The sequence below is a fragment of the Ipomoea triloba genome, chromosome 9 (genome assembly GCF_003576645.1).
Source record: "Ipomoea triloba cultivar NCNSP0323 chromosome 9, ASM357664v1".
Classification (NCBI taxonomy): domain Eukaryota; kingdom Viridiplantae; phylum Streptophyta; class Magnoliopsida; order Solanales; family Convolvulaceae; genus Ipomoea; species Ipomoea triloba.
Window position 1 is genome coordinate 30,295,280 of NC_044924.1, and position 22,815 is coordinate 30,318,094.

A 22,815-nucleotide genomic window follows, 5' to 3' on the forward strand; every position below is an offset into this window, starting at 1 on the left:
GTGGGTGTTGTGTACCCCACGTGTGAATTAACGAGTGGGTGTTGTGTACCCCACGTGTGAATTAACGGTTGGGTTATGTGAGAGCTAACTGTCAGGTGTCTTGAACAGTAGTGTGGGTGTTGTGTACCCCACGTGTGAATTAATGGCTGTGTTATGTGCCGAAGTTACCGACATAATGTGAAATTGTTTGTTGTTAGATTGCTTGCAGGTAGACTGCGATTGTTGGGTAATGTTTATCTTACTGTATTTATTATTGATGGTTGTTTTCGAAAACCTTTGTTTACTTTCGAGTGACCATGGATCCCCTTACTTAGCCGTCGTGCTAACTACACTTCGTTGTGTCATTTATCAGATGCAATCTAGTACAGGTTCTTGCAGCCCTCCGGACTCAGATCCGTCTGAGCTCGAGTTCCCTATATATGATTATGATGATTATGCACAGTACTTATTAGATGGAGATCCCTATGCCCCTGGCTATGCACCTGACCCGCCGACGCTGAATTGTACTCCAGACCCCACTCCTGCTCCAGTCTCGTCAGAGGTACCTGTGTGGACCCCTGCTCCCGTCGAGCCTCTGTGCCCCTTCGATGCCCTACAGGCCAGTCATGGGTTCTATCCCATAGAGGTCGTTCCTGATAGCCGTCCTCTAGAGTTCGTGGTTCATTATCCGTACCCATGGGATCCGAGTCCCCCGGATTACCATGACGAATGGATGATGCATATGAGCACTTGTCGGTTTCTAGACCATATCATGTGGTTTGAGGGTGATTGGCACGTGGTTTGGGGCACCTATACGGGCCCAGTGTACCACTCACTAGACTAGGTAGAGTCTAGAGTAGGGGGGGGGGGTTCAGTTAGTGTTTTGTGTAAATATATCTTTTGCTAACTCTGATGGTTGTCTAGCCTGGTCTCACTAAACTTTCTTGATGGGTTGTATTATTATTAAACCCTCCTTTGTTTTGGTGGCTTGTTTAGCCACTCTCTTCTCGATGCTATAAAGGCTGCTTCTTTTAATGGGTATGTTAGATTTTGACGATAAGAAACACGATCCTTATCTTTAGTCAGTTAGCCTGTGCATCTAGAATGAATCCTATCTGAATAAGATCGGGTTTAGCCTAGGTGTGGCGGTAACTACTCCGGTTGTACGGTATAGCCGAGTCGGGGTGTTACACGTGCGGTGCTCTTCCAGCCGCTGGACCTTAACTCCGAGTGAGCTGTTTCCAGGATAGACAGACTGTTAAACAGAAAAGATAACTCTTCCCGAGGCCCCCGCCAACGTCTCTAGACTCCCTAACGTTGCTATCAACTGCCACGTCCCGGGTCTAGAATTTTAACACAATCCTCTCTTTGTGCACGCGCGAAACGCGCTGTTTGTCGAGCTTCTCCCGACCCTTAGGATCGACTAACCCATGTGCAAGTGCCGTTCACATGGAACACTTCCCCTCTTCGCCCTTCAAAGTTCACATTTGAATATTTGCTACTACCACCAAGATCTGCATTGATGGTCTCTTCGCCTAGGCTCGCCCCAAAAGTTTTGTAGCGACCACCGTGCCCTCCTACTCATCGAGGCCTAGCTCTTGTCCTGACGGTCGGGTATAGGTCGCGCGCTTAAGTGCCATCCATTTTCAGGGCTAGTTGATTCAGCAGGTGAATTGTTACACACTCTTTAGCGGATTTTGACTTTCATGACCACCACCCTACTGTCTTAATCGATCAACACCCTTTGTGGGATCTAGGTTAGCGCGCAGTTGGGCACCGTAACCCGGCTTCCGGTTCATCCCGCATCGCCAGTTCTGGTTACCAAGAATGGTCCACTTGGAGCTGTTAATTCCGTGGCACGGCTCAACGAAGCATCCGCGCTGTCCTACCTATTTAAATGGGCACTAATCATTACTTAATGACGAAAACTTGTATCCGTGAGACGGATGAGGTCAAGATGAAAATGTAATACTTCTACTAAATGTAACACTAATTAGGAATAATAATATGCTTATTACTTATATGGGAAGTGTAATACTTTTGAAGAAAAATATAATACTTTTACACTTTGATTTAAAACTTAAAAATATTATATTTTTCCTCAAAAGTATTAGGCAAAAATTTGTGTGAGACCGTCTCGTGGGTCTCAATCTATGAGACGGGTCGGATATTTAATTAATGAGGTCAAAGATCCGTATTCAAGTCAATAATACGTAAATTTCAAAATAAATTGAAATGGACAGGCACCAATAAATTAAAACATTCATATATACTTAGCTCGGTATTTGAATGATACACATGCAATTCATACTTTATATATTTCATGGAATTAAGCATTTTGTGAATTCACACCCTCTCTTCATTGTAATTGTGGAGGTTGGAAATGGTAGGTGCATCATAAGATGGAAATGAACAATTATTTATAGATGACTACACGTGCTATATAAACATTATCATTTAGATCATTTTGCAAAGACATTTTAAATATTTTTAATACTGAGAGTTTGTTAATAATCAAATGTTAACAAATCTTTGAAATAATACGTGTTCAAATGGCTTTATTTCTTGAGATATTGGAAGAAACTAACACAGCACAAAATAACATCATTAGATTTTTTCTTGAAAATCTATAGCAATATAAAACTTATTATTATAATATTGAACTTAGCAGAGTGTTCGTTTAATCTAGTTAACATTACTTAATTTTTCCATTTCTCATTAGCAAAGAAAGGCTCAAGTTAACTTCAATTTGGGAGAGTCCTAATTTGCACTGTTTTCCTAAATACATATTTGGCAACAGTTTATAGATATATGGGAAAATGGCATCTTTAGTCCCTAAGTTATAGGGGTAGTGTAGACTCAGTCCCTAAGTTATGGCTGTATGTGAGTTTAGTCCCTCAGTTATTCACAAAGTGGCGAGTTTAGTCCCTGAACATTAAATTTGACGAAAAAAATAAAAAATATTCAAAATTTGAAGGGTAAAATAGGAAATTCACATTTTATTATTCTTCTTATATCAAAACCACTTTTACAACATTAGTTTTTCACTTCTTAGCCTAATTATTTTCAATATTTTTCATTTTTAAAAACATTTTAATAACTTTCAAATGACTTGTTAGGAACCTTATAACACACTTAAAATTTAGCACAAATAAAGAAATGCATGATCATTGTATTTAGGTGTATGAAACACACTGTCCTAACAAGTCATTTGAAAGTTATTAAAATGCTTTTAAAAATGAAAAATAATAAAAATAATTAGGCTAAGAAGTGAAAAAATAATGTTGTAAAAGTGATTTTGATATAAGAAGAATAATAAAATGTGAATTTCCTATTTTACCCCTCAAATTTTGAATATTTTTTAATTTTTTCGTCAAATTTAATGTCCAGGGACTAAACTCGCCACTTTGTGAATAACTGAGGGACTAAACTCGCATACAGCCATAACTTAGGGACTGAGTCTACACTACCCTTATAACTCAGGGACTAAAAATGCCATTTTCCCTAGATATATACTAATAAATAATCAAATACATAATCTATTAATCCACAAGTCAGTAACAAATGATTTATACAATCTACTCATTACTAATACACTTTTTTAATATAAATAAATAAATAAACATAATATATATATGGTCCGATTCAGATGAAAATCACTGCTTGGGTGTGAACCTGTGAATTCCTATGCACCGTTGAGATATGAGATTAGCCGGCAAATGTTTGATGAGTGGTACAGTGGTGCAGTGGTGTGGTGCAATGATATATATTAACTAGGTTAAAATCATTATAAAACACAAGATCGAGCAAGATTAACAATGCAGAATGATGCACAGGCTCACGTGTTAACAAATATTCTTATTTGAACCTAATTATATATATATATATATATATATATATATATATATATATATATATATAGGCAAGAATGCAAACTGCACAGTCAGGTATCGGTAGTTGCATAATCAGGCATTTTAAATTGCACAATCTTAAGTACAAAAATGTGTAATTTTTTTTTTCAAAAAATGCTTTATATTGTGTTTTAATAATAGTTTTGCACAATTAGTTATGCGCGAATATACAATCAGGCATTACAATATGTACAATAAGTAGTTTACAATTCTCACAGTAGTAATGATAGTTTTCATTTTATCTCAATCCTATATATGTGGCATTGTAAAATTTCATGTATAAATTATAACACCATATCTATTTTAAGAAAAGAAAATATTTTTGAAAATGTATGTTTTTAAACCTAAGGATATTTCTCTGATCTGAGAATAAAAAATATTTTTTCAAGACAATACATTTCAAAATATATTGAAATGGACAAGCTAAGCTAAGCATGCCCCAATAGAGTATTCATAAATATTTGAGATTTGTCTTTGCATAATACACATGCAATTCATAATTTATACATTTCATGCATGCATGCAAGTATTTTGTGCATTCTCACCCTTCTTCATTGTAATTGTGCAGCTAGGTTGGAAATGGTAGGTGCATCATAAGATGGAAATGAGCAATTACTGATGGATATATGACTACATGTGCTATATAATAAACATGATTTCTTTTTGCAAAGTCATTTTGATACTGAAAAGTATTTTAAAAATCAAATGTTAACAAATCTTTGAGATAATACGTATTCAAATGGCTTTATTTTCTGAGATATTGGAAGAAACCAACACAATAAATGAGAACACTACCATTTAATTTCTTATTGAAAATCTATAAGAAAATATTAGCTAAGCATACAATTATACATATACAAATACACATGTGATAAATATTATTATTTTTATTGTTAATTACTGATAAGCACTATTTTTATATTTAATTTAGATGAGTTTTTATAATGAATTAGTTTTATTTATTTTACATTATATTTATTTTTCACTTTATTTTATGTTTTGCAATAATATAATATTTATTTAATAATTAAGCTTAATGAGTATTTTGACTAGTAAATTATTAACATTATTAATAAGAGTTGGGCTAGGTGCAATTAAAGTGATTTAATCCTTCTCTTTATTTTAAATTATTTAATTTGGCCCAACTAATCTTTTTAACTATTTTTGTTTTATGAGTTCAGCAGCCGAACATGCACTTTCTTTTGTTTTCATTAAACTAAGTACGTAGCATTACGTAGACAGCAACAATCAGCGACCTCTTCTACGAAACTTCCACGAACGTCTGCGACGACTACGGCAATTTCCGTCCACAAACCAAAGCCTCTGTCTGCGTCGTCCACGAACCGCGAGCAACGTAACGTCCGTGAACTAATATCTTTTCTCCGTATACAATTTTTTTTTTTTTATAATTCATTTACAATTTTAGTTAATTTTGTATATTCTTTTATTTATTTTATAATTAATTTAGTTTGAGCTTTTGGTATTTTGGATCAATTTCATGGCAGGGGTAAGAGAAGTCCTTGGGGGAGACAATATAAATAGAGGGCATTCAAGAGAAGAAACCATCAATTTAAATCTCCCGTTCGGGAGTAATTTTCCAGTATGTGGCAACAAATTTCCATTGGGCAGCAGCTTGGCGATTTCCAAGTATTTCAATAACAATTCTTGACTGTTTGGTGGCTTCACTTCCAAGTATTTCTCCAGACTCCAGTGCAGCAGCTTACCAATTAATAGATATTAGTTAATTTCCATTTTACATTTTCTTACCAAATAAGCTTTATTAATTATTTGACCAATAAAATATTTAATTAATAGATTACAAAAGTTTGGGCGGGAAAATAAAATAGAAAGATTTTACTTTTATATATAATATAGAAGTATAGATTAGGAACTTTTTTATATTTTCAATCAATTAGTAATATTAGTTTTTCTTTTCCATTTTATCTTTACTGTTGTTTGGGCGTGAATTTCAAAAAAGATATTTTATTTTTATTGATAGCAGGATAAATATAGAAATATAGATAAGTATTCGAATTATTATTGATATGGTAAATACGAAATATAATAATGACTTAATATTATAACGAGCAAAGAGGGCACCCGAGAATACGGGAGGAGGATATGCTCGGGGAATTAATATAGGTCGTTAGGTTTGATGCCAAAAAGTCCCCTCTCCTCCATAAATGCGGGTATTTATAGTTGAGGCCGAGGGACAGCTTCTGAGTGGCCGGCATGTCTCACACATAGAGGTCATGCACTGTCGCTTCCTGCTACCACGCCTGAGACCGTACACGCGGCTTAAGATTCCTGCCGCGCACCAGAGAGAGGTCGGGACGAACAGAGGATGGTCGGGTGAGCCCATGATGTATACGACTGGGGTAAGGTACGGGTCCGGGGTATTTTCCCCATCAATTATTATTGGTGTAAATAATAATTAATAAATTATTTTTCCTTATAAAATTACGCAAAATTTGTTTCCATCATTCTCACAATTATAATGGATTAATTATTCTCAAAATTTGGTAAATAAAATTGTGTTACCAATTAAACTTTACTAATTTTCTTACCAATTAATTAATAATATTAGATTGTGCGAGAAAGTTGAAGGGGAAGATTTTTATTTTATTAATAGTATTGATACGTGAATATAGAAATAATATTACCAATTAATAGATATTAGTTAATTAATTTCCATTTTACATTTTCTTACCAAATAAGCTTTATTAATTATTTGACCAATAAAATATTTAATTAATTCCCTACAAAAGTTTGGGTGGAAAATGAAATAGAAGGATTTTACTTTTATATATAGTATAGATTATTTTAAATATCTATATTTTTAGACAATTAATTAAACAATATATTCTAGTTAAACTTTGAAAGGCTTTGAAAAGTTGTCTTACATGGGGAATAAATATAAATTTGCACTAATATAAATACATTTCAACTTTAAAAAAATTAAAATGTGTAACTAAAAAGCCAACTTTCTTTTCTCCAAAAAAAAAAAAAGTCAACTTTCTCGCATAACTGTATGTTAAGTGAGAATTTTATTATAAGTCAATAACAAGTTCTAATTAACCAATACAAACTTATCATAATGGACTTAATCAGCTGCTCCAACCACACAACCAAACTTAAACACTTTCAAGATCATTAACACTACTTTTATTTTTATTATTTATTTAGAAATAAATAATATCATTACATGAATTTATTGGGCACAAATTTGGTATGAATTAAATTGGCATTTCTTCAAGGGAGCTGAATATGAGTGTCAATGGTGGTACCAGCCTTCCAATAATCAGGAATGATAGCCTTCTCGGACTCTATCCATTTTTGGCCGCTGACTAAGAACCTAAGTTTAAGCTCTCCCTTTGGTGGGTTTTGCAAGTCAAACACTGTTCCATATGAACGTCTCATTGGTATCCATTTGTAACTTGATTTCTGCAACAATTTAGTCAAAACACCATTAGTGTGTAAAACAATTTGCTCATAGTTGGATGACCAGCTTAAATTAAGAAGTTCAATAAGTCGCTATGATCTCACAGGGAGACGAAAATTTGTGGTTACCAAGCAAACCGTTCAACCAATTTGGCTGGAATTACTCCTCGTTTAGACCAGAATGATAGTGGGTGTTTATTAATATTGTTAAGAAAACATATATACAAACCTCATAGACCTCAATGGAGAGAATATCATTGGCGCCACCCTGATTGAAGGGGAGAATAGCAAGATAGCCATGATAGTTGCTCTGCTCAACAATTTTGATCTTAAGCTTGCCGTGCCCACAAGAAACCCTTTCGTAGTCTACCTCGATGACGCCTCGTGCAAAGAGATCCTTAGCGGCGTATGGTTTTGCCAGTCCGGCGTAGGCATTGTGGCTGAGAATGAAGTCAGTTGCAGGGCCTTCTCCATTGTCTGTTATCACCACCTTCACTCCCTCTTTATTGCACAATGCTTCATCCTTACACCTCACCTAAGCAACCAAATATTATTATTATATATATTGTTTTAACTTTATTATATACCATCAATAATTATTTAAACATGTGACATTTTTTTGGATCAGAGAAACTCGCCACCACTATTTGAAACTATGCATTGATAAACCTGACTTGTAATCGTAGCTAGCAACCACAAGAAGGTAAACCAACCAAAATTGTCCTAGCTGATCGGTTTCAAATCGAAAATACAAATATAATGCTTTCACTTGGAGTCGAACTTGTAACTTTGTCATTATCAAGTAAACAACCTGACTAACTTGACCAGGGTTTAGCCCCAGAAATATGAAATTTAAACATTAAACTGTATTAATTGTTAATATACCAAGTAACAAGCACCACAGCCAGCACCATAACGATAGAGACGGCTTGAGGCAGCTGAAACTAGACCATCGTTGATGCTTCTTCCATATTGCCCATACCCACAAGCTCCAGCTAACCAAATCAAACCAAACCAAACCATTATTAGCATCAAATTAAAATGCTTCGCAGAAATAAGCATTCAAAGCTAAAATTCATTATGGAGGACATATATACATACTTGGAGTTCCTTTGCCATCAGGTGTGGTATAATAGGTTGCCTTGGAAGGATAAGTTTGGGTGTAGCAGAACGCAGCTGGCAGAACCATGAAAATGCAGAGTAGAGTGCAACCTTGTTTGAGTGAAAACCCCATTTTCTTAACTTAAACACACAAATTAAAGAGAGAAAGATAGAGAGAGAGATGTGGGAAAGTGGAATGAAGAAGCCCCATATTTATAGGTTGGGATGATGTGTCCATGGGAGGGTAGGTTTTGACGTTTTCTATATCCATGTACGTACTCCAAAGCCTGCTTCCTAATTTCAACTCTCAGCCTGTTTCTCTATGTGGACGAAGTTTCTTAGGAGTACATTTCTTATGAATAAGTCTAATTAAAACCATTATATTAGTTAATATATAGTAAAAATAATGAAGTTTTAGCTCCTAAATTATAACTGAATAGCAACTTAGTTATTAATTGGGCATTAGCATGCACGTATAATTCCTAGATTTTTTGCAGTTTTAATTCTTTCACATACTTTTTCGGTAATAAGTTATGATTAAATCTCGATGGCCGCAATGTGGAATTATGTCTAAAGTGGGCAGATTTCTTGTGTGCACCGGTATTGAGTCTATCGGACTATTAGAGTTGAGGATTCAACCTTTTGGGAAAAGTTATGATTGAATATCAATTTTAATCTTTAATTATACGATAAAATTAATCAAAACTGTACATTGATTAAAAGTATATGAATTGTTTATGTTTGGGTTTAACAATTATAAGCTATATGACTCCTCCCTTAATTAATTTTAGGACATCATTTCAAGGGGCCGGGTAAATTAATTAGCCATGTTGACTTTATGATTATAGAATAATGACCCGTCGTTATACCGTGGACCATAGTTCATAATGCATTGTGAACCATGGATCATGACTGATACTGCAGTTGTGTTGAAAGGGAACTGCAGTTGTGCAGAATAGAGGTCGTGTCATCCGTCTGGAACTGCAACTGCAGTTGTGTTGAACTGATACTGCAGTTCTGTTGAAAGGATACTGCAGTTGTGTTGAATGGTCTCTGTTCCGCGCAACTGCAGTTTCCTTTCAACACAACTGCAGTATCTTTTCAACACAACTGCACTATTCGCTCAACACAACTGCAGTATCAGTCATGATCATGGTCCACAATGCATTGTGGACAACAATATAATTTGCGAATAATGACAGTGGAAATTATTTATAGGGATAACTATGGTTGGACCAGATCACAGGTTTTTAATTGCAACACGTAAATCCTAAAAACTACTCCGTATTTGTCAATTCTAAAGGCCGGTTTTCTATAAATATTATGACATCATATCTATTTGAATAAAGCACTCCTAAAAAATGTTTTTGGATCTTTTTCTTATCTACTATAAAAAAAATATTTCTTTTTAGGAAGATATATTTTAATACTAAGAGATTTCTAATAATCAAACCCTAACAATTTTTTTTGAAGAAATAGTGAAATACACATCCAAATGGCTTCCGTTCTTAAGGTATTGGAAAACCTAAATATTTGAAACATATGTTTATCAAAACATATCTATAAAAAGTCACACGTGTGTAACATCGTCTCACGGATCTTTACCCGTGAGACTGGTGGAGTCGGATTGAGTTAATATGCAAATGTAATACTAAATCATGAATAAAATGTTTGTTACTTATAAAGGAAAACACCATACTTTTAAGGATAAATGTAATACTTTTACATCAAAATGTAAAAGTATTGCATTTTTTTTTTATCAAAAGTATTACATTTTTCCTCAAAAGTTTTTTTTATGTTATTTTTATGCGCAAGATGGGCAAAGCCCCGGTGAATAACTAGCGAATCCTCTTGGTCGTGAAGTTCATGGCGTCTCTGATAAGGATGTCGAGTGAGAGTTAAAATTCTGTGAGCCAAACTAAACCAAATACATACGAATTAGTGTCATAGTAGTAAAATACTTGGTGCTATTAGGCGAACGAAAAAGCACTCTTGGTCACGAAGTTCATGGCGTCTCTGATAAGGATGTCGAGTGAGAGTTAAAATTCTGTGAGCCAAACTGAACCAAATACATACGAATTATTAGTGTCATAGTAGTAAAATACTTGGTGCTATTAGGCGAACAAAACTGAACCAAATACATACGAATTATTAGTGTCATAGTAGTAAAATTCTTATTGTTGTAGGTACTCTTTCTCTATTTCATTTTTTTAATAGAATAGTATTTCTAATTCCTTACTTTTCACTTCACAGCCTAACTAGGTTGTTGAGGTTTTAGGTATTGCGTTAAACATGAGATTGTCAAATTAGTACCTAGAAGAAAATATGATTGGTTTGAGTTTTAGAGTTCGCCAATGAAAATCATGAGTCATTTCGAGATCGACAGGGTCAAGATAGTGCTTTAGAAGGGTGTGAAATGTAACATTTGATCGCCTCCCCCCAAAAAAAAAATCTATTTCTTTGCAATTATAATGAATTGAGAACACATTAAACAGTCAATTTGATCCCAAACATGACTAATAATTTGTGCAAAAAAATTAAAGCGAAATGAAAATTTTATCCATTGCTTGACTTGGCTTGTTCTTGTTTGTTGATATGCTTATTTGACTTGTTCTTGTTTCTGGATAATGTTTAGTATGCATATTTAATACTCCGTAATTAATAATAATGGACATTTTAACTTTTCCAACTTGTAAAATTATATTTAATCTTTGTTTGAAAGATCGGAGGAATACAACCGCGTTTAGAATTGACAAACAGTACAATTTTTAGGATTTAATTGTTGCAGTTAAAAACCTGTGATCTGGTCCAACCATAGTTACCCTATTAAATAATTTCCACTCACATCCTATAATCATAAAGTCAACATGCTAATTAATTTACCCCTTGAAATGACGTCCTAAAATTAATTGAGGGAGGAGTCATATATATAGCTTATAAATTGTTCAACTCATCAAATCAGCTTGGTTGGCATGAGTGATCGTGTACTTTATCCTTTAAAGAGAGATTTGGAGTTTGAATCCCCTTCGTTTCGTATGAAAAAATCATAAAAACATGGGCTCAAGATACCTCATGATGTGGCCAAAAAATATTTTGCTCAACTCAAACATATACATAATTCATATATTTTCAATCAATTTACAGTTTTGATTACCGAATAATTAGAGATTAAAATTGACTTTCAATCCTAAATTATAATAAGGGGAAAGGATGTGAAAGAATTAAAACTGCAAAAATGTAGGAATTGTACATAAGCACATGCTAATGCTTAATAACTAGTTGCGATTCAATTATAATTTATGAGCTAAAAATGCATTTTTACTATAACTAATCATGATTTTAATTAGACTTATTCACAAGAAATGTACTTCCAAGAAACTTCATCCACATAGAGAAAGATTCAGAAACAGGCCGGCTGAGAGTTGAAATTAGGAAGGGTAGTTTCCAGTACAAGGATATAGAAAACGTCAAAACCTACCCTCTCATGAACACATCATCCCAAACTATAAATATGGGGCTTCTTCATTCCACTTTCCCACATCTCTCTCTCTCTCTCTTTAATTTGTGTGTTTAAGTTAAGAAAATGGGGTTTTCACTCAAACAAGGTTGCACTCTACTCTGCATTTTCATGGTTCTGCCAGCTGCATTCTGCTACACCCAAACTTATCCTTCCAAGGCAACCTATTATACCACACCCGATGGCAAAGGAACTCCAAGTATATATGTCCTCAATAATGAATTTTAGCTTTGAATGCTTATTTCTGCGATATTCCTTAGCTTTGAATTGATTTGTAGCATTTTAATTTGATGCTAATAATGGTTTGGTTTGGTTTGGTTTGATTTGTTCAGCTGGAGCTTGTGGGTATGGGCAATATGGAAGAAGCATCAACGATGGTCTAGTTTCAGCTGCCTCAAGCCGCCTCTATCGTTATGGTGCTGGCTGTGGTGCTTGTTACTTGGTATGTTAACCATTAATCAAGTCTGGACTGACCCAGTCAAGTTAGTCTTGACTTCATAATTGTAAAGTTACAAGTTCCCCTTTCATTTAAAGTGTCAGTGACATTTTTTATTTGAAGTGATCAATAAGGAAACCTACGGGGCTGATTTACTTCTTTGTAATCCTTTATCAGCTTAGATCACATGGTTGCGTTTGTTAGTGCACACTCTCTATCTCCCAAAAAATTAATATCACCCTCTAAAATCTTATTTGTGGTATATAATAAAGTTAACAATATAATATTTGATTGCTTAGGTGAGGTGTAAGGATGAAGCATTGTGTAACAAAGAGGGAGTTAAGGTTGTGATAACAGACAATGGAGAAGGCCCTGCAACTGACTTCATTCTCAGCCACAATGCCTACGCCGGACTGGCAAAACCATACGCCGCTAAGGATCTCTTTGCACGAGGCGTTATGGACGTTGACTATGAAAGAGTTTCTTGTGGGCACGGCAAGCTTAAGATCAAAATTCTTGAGCAGAGCAACTATCATGCCTATCTTGCTATTCTCCCCTTCAATCACGGTGGCGCCAATGATATTCTCTCCATTGAGGTCTATGAGGTTTGTATATATGTTTTCTTAACAGTATTAATACCACATGCACTATCATTCAAGTCTAAATGAGGGGTAATTCCAGCCAAATTAGTTGAACTGTTTGTTGGATAATTTCCTGTGGGCCTTCTTAATTTGAGCTGGCAAGCCTGGTTAGTTATGAGCAATCCAAACTGGTTTTATTTGCTGTACGTGCTCTCACAATGCGGAGTTTATCCAATGCACACATTCGAGTAGTGGCTTAGGTTTCTCTCATAAAAAAGAATTAAAGTCTAAATGATTAGTATTAGTGTTTAAAATCATCTACTTCTTGATTTGTTAGAAGTGTTTAATAAGATGAAGTGTAATTATATTAATCAAAATCCTCTTTGTTTTACTAATGGTGTTTTGACTAAATTGTTGCAGAAAGCAAGCTACAAATGGATACCAATGAGACGTTCATATGGAACAGTGTTTGACTTGCAAAACCCACCAAAGGGAGAGCTTAAACTTAGGTTCTTAGTCAGCGGCCAAAAATGGATAGAGTCAAAGAAGGCTATCATTCCTGATTATTGGAAGGCTGGTACCACCATTGACACTCATATTCAGCTCCCTTGAAGAAATGCCAATTTAATTCATACCAAATTTGTGCCCAATAAATTCATGTAATATTATTATTTATTTCTTAATAAATAAATAATCATAATAAAAATAAAAATAAAAGTAGTGTTAATGATCTTGAAAGTGATTAAGTTTGGTTGTGTGGTTGGGGCTGATTAAGTCCATTATGATATGGATAAGTTTGTATTGGTTAATTAGAACTTGTTATTGACTTTTAATAAAAATTTTACTTTATATACACAATTAAAATTATATGTTATTGCCCGAGAAAGTTGACCTTTTAGTTACACATACATTTTAAATTTTTTAAAGTTGAAACGTATTTATATTAGTGCAAATTTATATTTATTCCTAACGTGAGACAACTTTTTCAAAATTTCATTTTTCCAACTTCATGAGCATAATTTATAAATCAAGTTTTGATTCACATTTTATCTATTTGATTGTATAATATATCAATTCAAATTCATTCTCTCAATTTAGAAAATTCAAATTCACATTCATCCAACCAAATTGGAAGTGGACCTATTTAAAACATTGCCTAAGTATGATATCTTAAAATTACATTTTAGCTTTAAAAAAACAAGTACTTTGATTGTATTTCTTTTCAATTTTAATGCTCGATTTTATTTTTAAAAATAATAAATGTTACTTTTGATGGTTTTAGTTCGTAGTATTTCAAGTTTAGTGTTTGACCTAAACTGCGGTTATTATACTGTAAATGGTCCAAATAGCTTTGTGAATCATGGTCCGAAAACAGCACTATTCTTAAGGTAATGGCAACCGTTACTTTTTAACAAATCTTGTATTTTTGTGTGTTTATAACAAAATGAAACTACAATGTATTTAAAATAAAACTGTCTCGCATATTGTGTTTATATTATCAAATAAAACTGTAATTGAATTGAAATGATACTTTAATTGTGTTGAAATGAAACTACAGTATATATAATATGAAATCGAATAACATGTCTCACATATTGTGTATATATTGTCAAATAGAACTGTAGTTGAATAGAAATGATACTTTAGTTTTGCTGAAATGAAACTACAATATTAAAAAAAAAAATTGAATAACATGTCTCAAATATTGAGTGTATATTGTCATATGAAACTGTAATTATATTAAAATGATACTATACCAATCTCCAAACATACCCTATCATATATGTACGACTTTCTCCATCGCCATTGAAAACAGATATATAGGCCTTAGAGTACTAATTTGCATAACCCATTATCATTTTATTGACCAATAATCATTATTAGTCTACACATGCAAGGCCTCCAACCTCTGGAAAGGAATGTGCCCGTCCCCGGGACGACAATGTGGTGGCAGATGCTCTTGCTAAGGAAGCGGTTTCGCGTCACTGCGCTTGGATTGAGTTTGAAGACCCTCCGAAGTCTGTTCGAAATGCCCTTGCGTTCGATAGAAGGCAAGGATCAGTGTTTTCTAGCTTAGTCTAGAGGCTATGCTCTTGCATGGCCTCGGGGTTTCCCCCTTCCTTTTCTTCTTCCAAAAAAAATTATCACTTTTCGTCTTGAGCATTGGGTATTTTAATTTTAGTTTAGATCCACAGCTATATATTAATTTCATAAGTTTAGATTCATAATTATTTAATTATTATCATCTAGTTAAATTAGTGGTCAAAATCAGCACACACATGTCTTACAAATGCTAATATTTTTACAACAAAACCTTCATTATATTCTATTATTTTTAAAGATTTGAGCCAGTATTAATAAGCTAAGCCTCAAAGAGATGAGAAAGAAAAAAAATAAAAATAGGGCAAGTCTCCAAAGGTTGTCTGTCAAATTTAAATTTATGTTACATTTTTATTTTTATTTTTTAAATTCTTGCAATATGTAGTCAAGCGGCATAGCTGTGGCCCTTCGAAGTAAAAGATTACAGATTCGATCCCTAGTGGGAGAATACTACATTGTAATAAAATTCATCGATCAACATTGTCACAATATGTAAGTATAGATCAAATAGGATTTTACAAACAGATTTTACAAGTACTCGGGGCATACCCGGAATCCAGCGAGAACAAATAAAATGTGTTACTGTTAATTCCTTCTAATATCTCAAGCAATAAACCCATTTGAATATGTATTATTTCAAGGATTTGTTAACATTTGATTATTACTAGAAAACTTTCAGTATTAAAATGTAAAGAAACCATGTTTAATTTATATATCACATGTATGTAGTCATCCATCAATGATTATTGTTCATTTCGATCTTATGTTGCACCTACCATTTCCAACCTGCACAATTACAATGAAGAGAGGGTGTAGTCAATGCACAAAATACTTCCGTGAAATGTATAAATTATGAATTACAAGTGTATCACCAAAGACAAAGCTAAGTATATATGAATGTTCTAGTGATGCTTGTCCATTTCAATTTAGTATATCAGAGAAAGATCCTTCGATTTAAAAGCATACATTTTCAAAGGTGTTTTCTTTTCTTAAATTAGGTATGACTGTTATAATTTATAAGGAAAATTCTACAATATAACATAATAATTAAGAATGCTAGCTGATAGTTATAAATATTAATGGTTGATAACATTTTTATAAATAATAAAATTATAGCTATTATTATTGACCGAGTTAATTCGATTAATGTTAAGAAAATAAGGAAAAAGTAATCATATCAAGAAGAAAGATTAAATGAGATGTAAATAATTGTATTGCAAACAATCTTTCACTATAAGTGAAAGAGTGTAGTGTAAGAGTGCCTCATCATAACATAAACACAACTATTTATATTAAGCTTGTTATTGTAGCTCAATAACACCTTTGTGGCTCTCTCAAATGGAAGATCACAGGTTCAAACTTCAATAGATGCATTAACTCTTTGTGCTTCATTCTTGTGCTAACAACTACACACAAGTATAAAAAGAAAAATAAAGTTACAATTTCGTTACTAACTACAATTTTGACATTCTTGTGCTGACGGCTACACAAGTATAAAAGGAAAAATGAAGTTACAATTTTTGCACAAAAAACACATTCGACTAATGGATCTGAAGTAATTATAAAAAAAATACAGTGTCATTTTTGTAATAAATAACTCGAACTTTAAAGTTCAAGTAAATACATTGTAACAGAGTCGGTAGAACTCAAAAAAAAAAGTAAATATATTATAGAGTGCAAATAACTCAAACTTTAAATTAAAGTTCAAACTTTATTAATTATAGTCCAATGAAATCGAGAAATATGAGTTATAAAATAAATTTTAATGATAAAAATTCGTGATTACTATCAAAGGGTGTACACTAGCTAAATAATAATATGAATTAAACAAACTTATTACGTGTAGGTATCATCAAATCAGTTTGCCACAACATAAAGATGAGTGTGACATACATACATGTAATAATTATAAAAAGCAGCTTAAATCCCCATCCACTACCACTTGGTTACCACTCTCCATAGTGGAAATGGAGAGGTGGCAACATTATATAATAAACTTCAATTATAAACATATAAAATATTTAGCTTCTCATATCATTATCCCACAATTAACTCTTCAACTTAATATCCACATACATACTTCTGGATGCTAAATCATCATTAGAATGGCCATCTCTTTCATGCACATCTCCTTGTGTAATCACTACTGTCCTGCCGCCCTGCACTATGCTACAACCAAACCTGTGCTTTCTAGAGGTCGTTGGTAAATAATTAATAAATTTGTCTAATTTTAACTGTCTTTGAAAATAGTAATTTTTTTTTAGATGTGCCTGTATATACAACTCTGAATTCCCACAAACCCTCAAAACTTGAAAAATTAATTAAACAAAATATTATTACCACCTTTAATTAATATATATAGGTCGTGTCTAAATAATATATAGTATCTTAACCAGCTTGGTTGGCGTGAGTGGCCAAACACTCTTGTCCCTTAAGAGAGGTTGGGAGTTCGAACCCCCTCTTGTATGGAAAAACCAATCTGACCAGCACTTTGCCCCTTAATTAGACCTGGCAATTATCGACACAAAAACGTTTTCGTGTCTTAACAGGTGACCTGTTTAGAACCCGCTAAGAATCATTGTCTTTTCAAAATATATCATGTACATTAGGCCAAGATCATACATCAATTATTGATGTTCAACAATATGAAATTTGAATGTTTATTGTGCTCAATTTTATTCTAAAAACTAGTATGGACTTCTTTAATTATGATTTTTGGATGTTATTTTATAATTTTATGAATGTTATAAATTGAATATTTTTTAGGTTTGTTTGATGGATTGGATTGTATGTTTTATTTCTTTTATATATATATATATATATATATATATATATATATAATTTAACTTTAAATTTTATTTTTTAATATATCAATAGATTTAGCGGGTTTAAACGGGTTTCGTGTCATATCGTGTCGACACGATCCGAAACTCGTTAACAAAACGTGTCTATCGTGTCAACCCGTTTAACCCGTTAACAAATCGTGTTCGTGTTCGTGTTACAATTTTGAACCCGTTAACCTTAACGTGTCGTGTTCGTGTTTAGCCTTATCGTGTTCATGTCGTTATCGTGTCGACCCGTTAACGAACCCGTATACACGAATTGCCAGGTCTACCCTTAATTGGGCCGGCCCGATGCGAATGGGGATGGTTTAACCAAAAAAAAATATATAGTATCTTAGCTCAAAATAGCTGAACTGACTCATCGAAAAAATTTACGATTATAGCTAAAAAATTTAGCCCGATAAGTCCAATGGTCCGAATAGATTAGCTCGATATCCCGAGTCACTTCAGGCTATTCTTTGTTTCATCACAAGTAATGTGAAATAAAATATATTGAGAGTTTATATGTAAGCTTATATTCAGTATTTTTTTATTAAATTATTCGTAAATAAAATTTAATAAATATATTAACAAATTTATTACATAATAAATATTTTATGATAATAATAATAAATAATAATAATAATAATAGTAAAATTTGTTATAAATTATTATATTATATTCCAAATATATATATACATACATACATATATATGTATGTATATACTATTACTAATTTTCCGAAGTATTATTTTATTAATATTATTAATAAACTTATTACGGAGTATTATTTTATTAATAGTATTATATATTATATATATTTATTATTATATAACATTAACACTATCATATATAATTAATATTCTTATATATTATATATATTTTATTAATATTATTATATTTTTCATTTAAAAAAAATGTTCGATTTTTCGGTTCGGTTCGGGTTAAATGCACACCCCTATGTAGCGCCCGAATACAAGTTTGTGACACATAGCTATGTAGATGATTGAAAATTTTAGTCCATTTGTAGTGATTATTCATGAAGTAAATATCATTTTGATTATACTTAAATTTCATTTGACAATATTGTTATGTTTTCAGTTTTATTGTTCACACACTAATTTTGTTATAGATTTATAGCAATATTAAAGTATCATTTTAATTCTACTACAATTTTATTTGACAATATACATTATTGCATGAGCTCTATTTTCTAGTTTCATTTTCTACGCACACTACTTTAATTATAGTAATGCTAAAGTATTCTTTTAATTAATTACACCCCAAGTTCATTTGACAATATATGTTATTGTATAACTCTGGATTTGTTTCATTTTCTACATACACTAGTTTCATTATAACAACACTACAATTTCATTTTAATTATACTACAATTTCATTTGACAATATACGTTGTTGAATGAGCTCTACTTTTTAGTTTCATTTTCCACACACTAGTTTCATTATAGCAATACTAAAGTATTATTTTAATTGTATTACAATTTCATTCGACGACCATGATCCACATAGCACTATATAGGAATTGGTAGATGAGAGTGATTACATTTGACACAATTTAAAAAAATTTATTAGTTAGTTATTACAAAAATTTTTAAAAATTTTAAATTGATACCACTAAATTTTTATTTAAGAGAGAGAGAGTTGATAAATAGATACAAAAATATAATTTTCTAAATGAGTTAATATCTTATTTGGTCAGTGAACTATGTTCATTTATCTAATTTTGTCTTTTGACTTTAAAACTTACATATTTTGGTCCTTTGAATATTGATTTCGCAACTAATTAATTTATTATTTAAAATCGTTAAATGGCTATTAAAAAGGGGGAAAAATCAGATATAATAAAATTTACAAAATTGTCAATTCTTAATTGGTCCCTTGACTTTTCAAATAATGCAGAAAATGGTCCCTCAACTATTAAAATTTCAATTTTAGCCTCAAATTTAATAGTCATTTAATGAGTTTCCTAAGGGGGACTAAATTAGGTACAAAATCAATAATTAGGAGACCAAAATAAGTACATATTTATTAACTGATGATACATAATACATTAATTTTAATAGATACATAATATATTAACTACAGATACATAATATGTTAATTGTAATAGATACAAAATTTATTAATTGAAGGTATATATAATATGTTAACTGCAGATACATAATCTGAATGTTATTTTATGTTAATTGTAATAGAAACAAAATTTATTAATTGAAGATATGTATAATATGGTAACGGCAGATATATCATTTGATTATTGTAATGCAATTATGAGCATTGATATTGATCCGTAGTCCCTACCAAATAAATTCTCCATCTATTGTATAAAATAGGCATGTTTATTAATAATATTTATATTTATATTAATGTATGTTATAAACTAATATTAAATTAACTACATCTACACCACTTATTTAAAATCTTACTTATGACTTTCACTTTGTTACCTTGAACACTAGAGATTACTTTCCATTGCTCTGCACTATCATCTCAACCGTTTATCAAACCATAACTACTCAAATGGACCCCAAAAAGAAAGACTTGAAATGAAGAAATAAGACGTGTCTTCAACCAACTAACACTAAAAAATATATATAAAAAGTATATATATATTTTTGACTTGTAAAACTCTAAAGACAAGCATGCATGCATCATTTGATTTCCTCCCATATTTCAAAAACTAAAGAGAGATATTTTGAAAGTATAGAAATGTTAAGATCTTGTCTAATAGAATATATACAATTTGTAATAGAATGTTAGCATTGTGAACTCTTGTGTATCATTCATGCTTTTATATATAGAGAGGGGAAAAGTATCATATTAGAACTTGTTCGCAATGAGAAAACTAAGAATCATTCTCAGTTCTTTATTTAGTAAGTCTAATGAATTTAGAGCCAGAAAAAAATTGTAGTAACATTTTGATAATTTTTCTTGACTTTAAAAATATACTTTTCAAAATGATATATGATGTACGGTATACTTAACAACAATATACTGTGCATTTAGATCGATTTGAAAATATAGCGCACTTAGGATTCCTATGCATACATATGCAATTGATATTTTAAGTGTTCACTTCAATCCTATGATGTACCTACCATTTCAAACACAATTAGGATTGCATAAAATCCGTTCTTGAAACAGAAAAACTATGAGTTATGTATCTTGAAAAGACAAAGCTAATTCTGAATAAAATTTTCTCTTATAATATTTATCTGAAAAAAAAAACATGTACCAAACCAAGGGGCTAGATTAGGTTTCTTTTTTTCTTATTATTTTGACAATATTATATCGAGAATGCTATCACTTTCACCAAACTTAATCATTGAAGACATTTTAGGTATTTTGAACTGAATTTGATTAATTTTATAAAGTCGTGGGGACCTAAAGTGGTCGAATTGATAATTGATGATCAAGTTGAAATTGAAAAAATAGTTCAAAAATGGCATATAGAATTGCCATTTTGAGGTATAATTTTAAGTGGGGTCCACTTCTAGTTTGAATTGAGTCAAAGTAAATTCGGATTCTCCTAAATAGTCAAAGTTTAATTGATATATTATTCACTCAAAATGAATATTGAGTAAAAGTATATCCATTGAGTTGAGAAAATACTTTTGAGAATGCTTTCAAGAACATGGCATTTGCCGTACATTGAAAAGGGATGTGATTTGGACTAATATAAATACAATTAAACTTTTGATGACACCCAAAATATTCTGATTTTCATCATACAAAATCTCCCTACTTTTTTTTTTTTTTTTTTTGTCAACACTTCCCTATAAAATTCAAAGTGTTTCTTTGTTCAAGCTAGGTCGTTGAAAATTATATTTTTGATTGCTCAAATATACTCCTTGAAATTCATTGTATCATGTGAAATTGATACTTCAACGCTCTTAATACCCTTAGGTGGAAGCAAATTAAACCGATTTTAACAAAAATATAAGTGCTACTATGATTGAAATTTGGGAATAATTAATTTCTCAGTAAAAATTTTCTTTCCTATTACAGATCGAAAGTGTGTTCGTTACTACAGTTGAGGGACTAAAAATGAAATTGACTTATTTGAGGGACTATAGGATTTATTTAGTATTATAAAATAGTATTATTAGTTGAAAAGATTATGTCTAAAAGTTTTTTTTTTATGTTAAGTACATTGTGGTCTAATGGCATCACTGTTATCATTCTAAACGGCAGATATTATAGATAGAGTTAGATTGTAGTTATCGAAAAAAAGTAACTTTTTTTTATTTTGCAATTAGTCAATTCAATTTCGCCTTTTAACTATTGCAAAAAAGTATGTTTAATTGCTGTGTTTAATCCTATTATATATAAAGAGGAAATTTTAAGAATAATGGTTATGTTGTTAAAATTTTCACTCTTTTTCATCCAAATTATTTGTACATTGTGTTTTAATAGTTGTACTCTTAAATTTCTTTGGCACCATATGCCCTTATTGTTTCTACTCTTGAATATTTTCTTTTTTTTTTTTTTTTGCTATTTCTCATATTCCTCCATGTTGTTTAGTAATGGAGTATGTTTTTTGTTTTTGCCTCCGACCTATCCCCTAGGACAAGGAAAAGCTTTTTAAAGCTCTGGTTGATGCGGTATTATTTGTCTAGAGAATATCAACGTTCTACGGTCAACGTAACCAACAAACATTCAAGTGCGTATTCCATTATTCCTAGGTGAATTTTTTCCTAATATAGTTATACTTACTGAATATTAAAATATAAGTGTACCTCAAGATATCGCACAGGTAAAAATACTATTTCCCTGCACGGACAAATATTCTTAATATATTATAACAAATCAATTATGTGTATCGCACGGGTGAAAATATTGGTTATATATAAAGATGAAATTTTAAGAACAATGGTTATGTCGTTAAAATTTTTGCTCTTTTAAT

General features: G+C 31.8%; 2 protein-coding genes across 2 annotated transcripts; one reads left to right on the plus strand and one right to left on the minus strand.

The window, feature by feature from the left end:
- Positions 1 to 6,892: 6,892 nt before the first annotated feature.
- Positions 6,893 to 8,595, minus strand: LOC116030871 (expansin-like B1). The gene is made up of 4 exons (XM_031273222.1): positions 8,433 to 8,595; positions 8,217 to 8,326; positions 7,561 to 7,866; positions 6,893 to 7,334 (listed from the first exon to the last, which is right to left on the minus strand). Exons 1-4 carry the CDS (start codon positions 8,563 to 8,565, stop codon positions 7,143 to 7,145), a joined length of 741 nt encoding a protein of 246 aa, XP_031129082.1. The 5' UTR covers positions 8,566 to 8,595; the 3' UTR covers positions 6,893 to 7,142.
- Positions 8,596 to 11,999: 3,404 nt separating this feature from the next.
- On the plus strand, positions 12,000 to 13,824 carry LOC116030832 (expansin-like B1). The gene is made up of 4 exons (XM_031273176.1): positions 12,000 to 12,148; positions 12,282 to 12,391; positions 12,685 to 12,990; positions 13,387 to 13,824. Exons 1-4 carry the CDS (start codon positions 12,016 to 12,018, stop codon positions 13,576 to 13,578), a joined length of 741 nt encoding a protein of 246 aa, XP_031129036.1. The 5' UTR covers positions 12,000 to 12,015; the 3' UTR covers positions 13,579 to 13,824.
- The last annotated feature ends 8,991 nt before the right edge of the window (positions 13,825 to 22,815 follow it).

What these genes read in the sequence shown, in the direction of transcription:
- LOC116030832 (XM_031273176.1), top strand. Translation starts at nt 12,016, where the DNA reads ATGGGGTTTTCACTCAAACAAGGTTGCACTCTACTCTGCATTTTCATG. An exon ending in CGATGGCAAAGGAACTCCAA is followed by an intron (nt 12,149 to 12,281) that starts GTATATATGTCC and finishes TGATTTGTTCAG; the next exon opens with CTGGAGCTTGTGGGTATGGG. An exon ending in GCTGTGGTGCTTGTTACTTG is followed by an intron (nt 12,392 to 12,684) that starts GTATGTTAACCA and finishes TTGATTGCTTAG; the next exon opens with GTGAGGTGTAAGGATGAAGC.
- LOC116030871 (XM_031273222.1), bottom strand. Translation starts at nt 8,565, where the DNA reads ATGGGGTTTTCACTCAAACAAGGTTGCACTCTACTCTGCATTTTCATG. An exon ending in TGATGGCAAAGGAACTCCAA is followed by an intron (nt 8,327 to 8,432) that starts GTATGTATATAT and finishes TGATTTGGTTAG; the next exon opens with CTGGAGCTTGTGGGTATGGG. An exon ending in GCTGTGGTGCTTGTTACTTG is followed by an intron (nt 7,867 to 8,216) that starts GTATATTAACAA and finishes TTGGTTGCTTAG; the next exon opens with GTGAGGTGTAAGGATGAAGC.